General features: G+C 48.6%; 2 protein-coding genes across 2 annotated transcripts; both read right to left on the bottom strand.

Annotated features, from left to right (window-relative positions):
* Window positions 1-839: 839 nt before the first annotated feature.
* Window positions 840-1,856, bottom strand: LOC138189509 (uncharacterized). Its single transcript, XM_069131525.1, has one exon. It carries the CDS (start codon window positions 1,854-1,856, stop codon window positions 840-842), a length of 1,017 nt encoding a protein of 338 aa, XP_068987626.1.
* Window positions 1,857-2,459: 603 nt separating this feature from the next.
* Window positions 2,460-7,055, bottom strand: LOC138189508 (uncharacterized). Its single transcript, XM_069131524.1, has 3 exons — window positions 6,038-7,055; window positions 4,415-4,697; window positions 2,460-4,296 (listed from the first exon to the last, which is right to left on the bottom strand). Exons 1-3 carry the CDS (start codon window positions 7,053-7,055, stop codon window positions 2,460-2,462), a joined length of 3,138 nt encoding a protein of 1,045 aa, XP_068987625.1.
* Between the last annotated feature and the right edge of the window lie 1,284 nt (window positions 7,056-8,339).

Here is an 8,339-nt window from a genome sequence, read left to right as displayed (position 1 = left end):
ATTATACTAATCGACACCACGAGTTTATCGATCCCCTGATTTCCGTTAGGATAATAGGGGTGATTAAGTTAATATAACACTGTGATTCACAGAATTATAAAATATATATTTCCAACACTTAAACTACACTGTTGAGTAGATATAAATCGTCGATAACAACTTGTCGCACGAAGATGAGATAGATATGAATAGTAGTGCAAGGTTCGTACAGTCGAATTTCGTATGTTAGTGGACGGGAGAGTTAGATGCTAGACTTCGACGTTGTTTTTCTTACTACCTGTCGCCCTTAGGCTAGCACGGAAGAAAGCTCGGTGTGGGTGTGCCCTTTGCATGAAGAACGCGGATTCGTTATTCACGCTGTTCGTCAGGAAAAGTGAGGGCAACGATCCGCGATGACGATTGGTTGTGACCCATGCTGATACGTGAAGGAATGAGTCGGAAGCCTCCTACCGACGTGGTTCTTGAATGACCTTGTACATGGGAAAACCCAGCCTGTTTTAATAGATAGCTATTCGGTTTTTCCTAATGGGTGCGTACCCGCTTTCTCCGTGTTTTTAATTGCGCCTAATAAACTCAAGGACCTCTCTAAAAACCAGATGTGCGTGGAAAATATTTTTAGCCTTAAGAAATCTTTCAAGACAACGGATCGCCTGAAGACCCATGTTGACACAATACAAAGAAACAGACAAGTTATGGTGGGTCCTTAGGTTTATTGAGGGTCGAAATGACGTTACGCAGGCCGTCGGCTGCACGGTCGCGAGAGCTGCAGCGCCGATGTTTTAGGCGACGTAACATCCTCCCCCCGTTGAGAGGGCACCGATCAAATTCTGGCTGTGGAGTCAGGTGCGTCGTTTATCCATTTCCTTCGCTCCGGGTGGGTGTTCGGATTCATCTGTTTCTGGTTGAATGGGTAAGGGGACCAATCTTTTGACACCACGGTCCAGGATACTCGTTGCCGTCTGCACGGTAGCGGTCCGTATGATTCCGTCGACTCCTGGATGGACCTTGATTACGCGGCCCAAAGGCCACTGCATAGATGGGACGTTATCCTCCCTGAGGATTACTACGGTGCCTTCACGGATGTCATGATTTCCCTTGTCCCATTTGTTGCGGCGGGTCAGCTCGTTGAGGTACTCTCGATTCCATCTGCTCCAGAAGTACTGCTTGATCTGGTGGATGCGCTGCCAACTTGATAACCGGCCTGATGGAACTGTCCTGAAATCACGCTCCCGTAAACTCGTTAATGTATCACCGATTAGAAAGTGACCGGGAGTGAGGACAGGGGGATCTTTCGGATCGGATGAGATGGGAGTCAGTGGGCGTGAATTGAGAATTGCTTCAATCTCAATCACAAGGGTGTTAAGGTGCTCAAAGGTCAAGAGCTCCGTGCCGACGACGCGGATGAGATGACGTTTGAACGATTTCACGGCGGCTTCGCATAAACCACCAAAATGTGGTGAGTTTGGGGGGTTGAAACGCCATTGTATCTGTCGGTCGGCGAGAAAATTCTGCACCTTTTCCTTGAGGTCGTCGGACTGCAGTAGGATTCGGAGTTCTTGCAATTCCCGATTAGCTCCGACGAAATTGGTGCCATTGTCGGTTAGGATGGTTGCGCAGTATCCTCGTCGGGAGATGAATCGGCGTAGAGCGGCCAGGAATGCGTCGGTAGTTAGATCGCTGACTAACTCGATGTGGACAGCTTTTGTTGCCAGACAGACGAATATGGCAGCGTATACCTTGACTTTACTGCGGTTGCGATTCCTTCTCTCTTTGATATAGAGCGGACCGCTGTAGTCGATTTCGACGTTCGTAAACGGGCGCGATTCGGTAATACGCGCCTCTGGTAAATCCCCCATCAAGTACTCTACTGGTGGAGGATTAGCTCTGCAGCAACGGACGCACCTTTTGATAGTGCGCCACACTTGGCTGCGGCCGTCGATCGGCCAATAGCGTAGTCTCACGGCGTATAGTGTAGCTTGTGTCCCTGTGTGGTGGTTGTTTCGATGTTCTTGGTTTATAATGATTTCGGTTATTGTCGATTTCGGCAAAATAATTGGATGCTTTTGCCTGAATGGGATAGCGGAGTTGGTTAGTCGTCCTCCGACGCGTAGTATCCCCTCTTCGTCGAGGAATGGATTTAGTGGCTGTAGTTTTCCTCCAACGTCCTTGCCTCGATCTTTCTGCAGTGTCCGAATTTCCGCCGCGAAGTGTCGGGATTGGATTACCTTTATCAATTTATTGTGTGCGGTGGTTAATTCGTCTGTTGTTAGATGGGAGGATCGGTTCTGTTTATATCTCCATCGAAGACACCAAGTGACGACTCTTATTAGTCTTGTCCAGGACGAATATCTATGGAGGAGTGTATTATCGATGGTACTCGTTGTTAGGCATATCGTCTTCTTTCGTTCTGGGAGTTCTCCCAGAGGCGTGGGGATCGAGATCGGCCAGTTTTCCTCTTGTTATTTGAGCCATTCGGGTCCGTTTTTCCAGATGGTCGGGCGCAGAAATTCCTTGGGAGTCTGCCCGCGGGAGATGAGATCTGCTGGATTGTCGTTGGTGGGCACATGACGCCAATCGTCGATGTTTGTTTTCGTCTGGATCTCGGCTACACGGTTCGCCACAAAGGTTTTCAATGTGTGTGGCGAGGACTTGATCCACTGAAGCACTATAGTAGAATCCGTCCAATACACAATGCGAGAAACATTTATAGTAAGGGACTTCTTTATCAAGGACATAAGTGAGGCGAGGAGTAATGCTCCGCTTAACTCGAGTCGTGGGATTGTCAACGATTTCAGTGGCGCGACCTTAGATCGAGCAGTGAGTATCTGAGTTTGTGTGTGTCCCTCCGGATTGGTACTGCGTAGATAGACACATGCTCCGTATGCCTTTTCAATGGCGTCGCAGAAGCCGTGTGACTGTATATGATTAGCTGCCTTGATTATGGTTTTACGAGGGAACCGAATATCATTAAGCAAGGGTAGTTGGATATGATATCGATCCCATTCAGTATGCAACTCTGCTGGTAGGGATTCATCCCAATCAAGTTTTAATGCCCAGACGCGTTGAAGCAATATTTTTGCTTTGACAATCACTGGCGCGAGCAAACCAAGTGGATCATAAATTCGGGCTGTCACGGAACTCATTGATCGTTTAGTGACACGAGTGATGGTCGCTGTGGGTTCAACTGAGTAAAGGATTGCGTTTTCCTGAGAATCCCAATAGATGCCTAAAGTTTTCAACGTCTGTGACTCGCCCAATTCTAGTCTTCTATTGGTATCTCTTTCTGATAGTCCTCGCAATATGTCCTTGTCATTGGATGCCCATTCCCGGATGTGTAAGCCGGCCGATCTGAGAAGGTCTGTGAGTTCGTGTCTTACCGATAGTAATTCTTCCTTTGTGTCGGCTCCGGTGAGGGCGTCGTCGACATAGAAATCGCGCTGCACAACCGCTGCTGCTCGCAGGATTCGATGTCCTTCGTCATCTGCTAATTGTTTGAGGCATCGGAGGGCCAAGTATGGGGCAGCTGATAGTCCGAACGTCATGGTGTTAAGTTGATAGGTATCGACCTCCCCGTTGGAATTACGCCATAGAATCAGTTGATATTTACGATCTTCTGGGCGTACGAGGATTTGTCGATACATCTTCTCAATGTCACCCGTTAGAACATATTGATGGGACCGGAATCTCAATAGAATTTCAATTAGATCTTCCTGTAATTTAGGTCCTGTATGTAGAATGTCGTTGAGGGAGACTCCGATAGTGCTGATTGCTGATTCGTCGAAAACAACTCGGAGTTTCGTAGTATCACTCGATTCCTTTATCACGCCGTGATGAGGCAAATAATAACCGTTGGTTGTGGTAAGGTCAGGCGTGATCTTCGTCATGTGACCCAAGTCTAGATACTCTTGGATCGCCGCACTATACGCGGCTTCGAATTGCTTGTCGCGTTGGAATCGGCGATGGAGCGAGGCGAGTCTACTCATGGCAACGGACCTTGACGTCCCCAGCGTGGGAAGCTTCTCGTTGAATGGCAGGGCGACGACGTATCGCCCTTCCTTGTTGCGTTGGACATGGTTGCGGAAATGCTCCTCACATTGTAATTCCGCCTCTGAGAAATGCGTGGTAGGTGGTCCCTCATCGATTTCCCAAAAACGTGCGAGATCCGCTTGTATGTCGGTGGTGGTGACGTGAAAGGAGTGGATACCCGCGTGAGCTGGCGGGCTCCCCCCGATAACCCAACCGAATCGAGTCTTTTGCAAACACAACTCCGTATCGGTGGATTTGGGATATTTTGATCTGCCCGACGCAAAAGGATGCTAAGGTTGGTCCCGAACTTAATAATATGTCGATCGGGCCTGGTCGATGAAATGCTGGGTCGGTTAATCTTAGATTTTTGGGTAGCTGGATGACAGACCTATCGATTGGTTGATCTGGAACGACTGCCGATATTGTTGGGATTATTAAGAACGTTACTATACGTTCATATTTGCCATCCACAGAAACAATGGTGGCCGTGATCTGGCTCTTGGCAATTGTAGTCAAGTCATCGAGGGTGCCGATTGGAACCGAACATCTCCTTCGTTTCATACCGAGGGATTTTGCGAATTTCTCAGTCATGAAATTCATACTAGATCCGGTATCTAGCAAAGCTCTGGCTCGGATTGGTGAGGCCCTTTTGTCTAGCACATCGATCTGTGCTGTGACCAGTAGATCATGATGTAGTATGCCGTTTGGAGATGTATTTTCCAATACGGTCCACCTTTCTGTAGTCTGTTTAGCTAGTCAGTTTTGCTCTGGTTGGGACTTGGACAAGGTGTGTATGGCGGTGCCCTTGGTCCGTGGGGAGCTTGACTCAGGAACTTTCGAGTCTTTAGGAGCCGAATATGTATGCTTCCGGGAAGATTCTATGGGGGCTGGCAAACCCACGTTCCCGCAGCCAGGGAGGACCGTCGGGACAAGCGTCCCGCTTACGTGAGTCCTCTATGTACACCGCAAGGAAGGTTGCCGTGGTGTAAGACTAAGTCTTCCCCACGGAGCCTTGGGTAGTAGCGCACCCACGATCCTGAAGCGAAGGGCGAGACCGTCGGGAGAGCCGCCGAGGTACATTTCCTCAACTCCCGCTTACGTGAGTCTCATCTGGGTCTGTCGAGGACGGTTAGCAGGATAGCCGTGCAGCAGAGACGTGGCGGTACATCCACAAAGAACAGTCCCACCATTGACTAAGAATGGTACCACGGGCGGCCGAGCGTTAGCCCTGAGGGTGTAGCGAGCCCTCGGCTCGGCCAATTATGGGTATGGACTCGTGGTGGCAGTGGTTGTGGCCAAATGCTGGCAAGAGGGCCGATTTAAGGGGGACATGGTTCCCCCGAAAGGCCTTCGGCGGGTGAGCAGCGTCCCACCTGCTCCGGATACCGTCCCGAGAAGACGGTAGGGCTCGGAAAAAGCCCCGTTTCACCTGAGACGAGTGAAAGCCCCTGCAGGCCTAACTAATCGAGGTAACATAGGTACTCGGTACCATGTGCGCTGGTTGGGCGTATCCCAACTCCGATGGCTCTGGGGATGCCCGGGCGCTGTATATGATTCTATATCTCAGGAAAGCACCCGACACCAGGAACCACACTACATGTCCGTCTCGACTTGTGATACGAACGCGACTTCGATGATCCAGGTGGGGATTGTCGCTTAGAAGATCGTTTGTGCGATGAACGACTGCCCGGCGACCGACCGCTCGATGAACGATTGCTCGACTACCGACCGCTCGATGACCGACCGCTAGACGACCGACTGCTTGACGACCGATTGCTGGACGACCGATTGCTGGACGATCGACCGCTAGATGACTGACTACTCGACGAACGTGAAATGATCTGCGTTTGCTCTCGGTGTAGGTAGGTGTTGTATCGTTGCCCGCAGATATGACACGAACTCGCTGTACACTGTGTCAGCGAATGTCCGCTGCCTAGGCAGTTTATACATAACGCTGCCCCTTTTACGATTTGAAAGCGTTCTACAGCCGATTTGGCTTTGAAGACCTTACAATGTCTGAGTACGTGGGGTCCGCTGCAGGTCGGGCACACTAATGTCTTGCTGGTTGTGGCAAAGGTTCGGCCACGCGGTATGTTTTGTCGATGACGATGTTGTTTGTGGGTTGACCTTTTAGTTTCCTTTGATTTAGAAAGGAGCTGATTACCGTTTGCCCGTGTTTTCAGAAAGTCCATCAGATGTTGATAGAAAGGCACGTCTTGGTTTGGCAACGTGCGTTGCAATTTACGCATGCTGGACGAAGGTAATTTCGACGCAAGCAACTCAATAATCACTACATCTGATGTTACAGGCTGTCCTAACTTTTCGAGCGCTTTCAAACTTACGCTGACGGTTTCCAGCAAGTCCTCAATGGCTTCTGGAGTTTCCCTTTTTATTTCGGGATAACTGCGCAGTAATTCCCAATGACGCATACAGATCCGGAGGGCACAATTAAATTTCTCCTTCAGTGTGTTGAGCGCGATGGGATAGTTGGCCTCTGTGAGTTCTAAGGATTGTATGCTCCGTGCGGCCCGTCCAGTTATAGATGAACGTAGATGTTGGAACTTTTGGACGTTTGTTAAGTTTTCATTCCGATCCACTGTGGATGAGAACGTGTCGTAGAAATAAGTCCAGTTCTCGAGGGCACCGTCGAATTGAGGCAAACGGACCTCTGGCAAAGTGATTGGTGTCGTCTCAGGTTTCACGCATGGATCGCGGGTCTTTGTTGGCGAAGGGGTTGTTGATGGTAGTCGGTCGAAGAGGTCCAGGATCTGTACTTCAATCTTATGATGCTCACGCAATAAAGAATCTGCACGAGCGATTTCCCCCTCATCTAACGCTTCTAATTCCTCTTGCACCGCGCTGATTTTTCGCCAATTTTCGTCGAACGAATTACGGCAAGCTATTAGGTAGTATTTGTCTACCCGTCCAGACGCTTCATATTCCTCGAGTTGACGCTTCGTGGTTGCAAATCGGCTGACTAAGGCACTTCGTCTACGCCGCAACGTGCTGATCGGTTCAGCTTGAGCCATATTTGAGTTCAATGGTAGGAACGAGTTTACCTTAATCAAATGGACGTTGATCTAGGAATCGGTAGCTACTCGTTACAGTGCGGTGTCGGCTCGCGTATGTGCTGAGCGAGGAAGGAGTTCCTTTCCGAGGGCAGCTCCTTTGGTTAGTTGCCTAAGTCGTTGGAATGTGGATTTCACGTGACACTGTATAGTCACTCGTCAGTGCACTTTTTAATGGCGCGAAATCCGGCTCGAAGGACCATGTAATTTCGACCAATCGCGGGGAGACGCAATCGCGAGGAGAGACGTCAACGGGAGTCGTAAATTCCCGTTACGATTATACTAGTCGACACCACGAGTTGATCGATCCCCTGATTTCCGTTAGGATAATAGGGGTGATTAAGTTTATATAACACTGTGATTCACAGAATTATAAAATATATATTTCCAACACTTAAACTACACTGTTGAGTAGATATAAATCGTCGATAACAACTTGTCGCACGAAGATGAGATAGATATGAATAGTAGAGCAAGGTTCGTACAGTCGAATTTCGTATGTTAGTGGACGGGAGAGTTGTTTTTCTTACTACCTGTCGCCCTTAGGCTAGCACGGAAGAAAGCTCGGTGTGGGTGTGCCCTTTGCATGAAGAACGCGGATTCGTTATTCACGCTGTTCGTCAGGAAAAGTGAGGGCAACGATCCGCGATGTCGATTGGTTGTGACCCATGCTGATACGTGAAGGAATGAGTCGGAAGCCTCCTACCGACGAGGTTCATGAATGACCTTGTACATGGGAAAACCCAGCCTGTTTTAATAGATAGCTATACGGTTTTTCCTAATGGTTGCGTACCCGCTTTCTCCATGTTTTTAATTGCGCCTAATAAACCCAAGGACCTTTCTAAAAACCAGATGTGCGTCGAAAATATTTTTAGCCTTAAGAAATCTTTCAAGACAACGGATCGCCTGAAGACCCATATTGACACAATACAAAGAAACAGACAAGTTATGGTGGGTCCTTAGGTTTATTGAGGTATGAAATGACGTTACGCAGGCCGTCGGCTGCACGGTCGCGAGAGCTGCAGCGCCGATGTTTTAGGCGACGTAACATATATCTTGTGTGAATTCGAAGGAAGGATAAGAGAGAGTTAACAAGTTTCTAAGCTTTCAGTAGTTTTTATTCACTAACAGTCCTGACTAAGAATATACAATTCAGTACTAATATATACAGAAATATACAAATATCCACATAAAACTGTACATACAATCATGCGAACAAAAACATATATACAAAACCATACATAC

This window comes from Bombus flavifrons, unplaced genomic scaffold (genome assembly GCF_040668555.2).
Source record: "Bombus flavifrons isolate JBK064 unplaced genomic scaffold, iyBomFlav1_principal scaffold0109, whole genome shotgun sequence".
In the NCBI taxonomy this organism is placed as follows: Eukaryota; Metazoa; Arthropoda; class Insecta; order Hymenoptera; family Apidae; genus Bombus; species Bombus flavifrons.
Note: the sequence above shows the minus strand (reverse complement) of the source record. Positions and strands in the feature narration are given on the sequence as shown.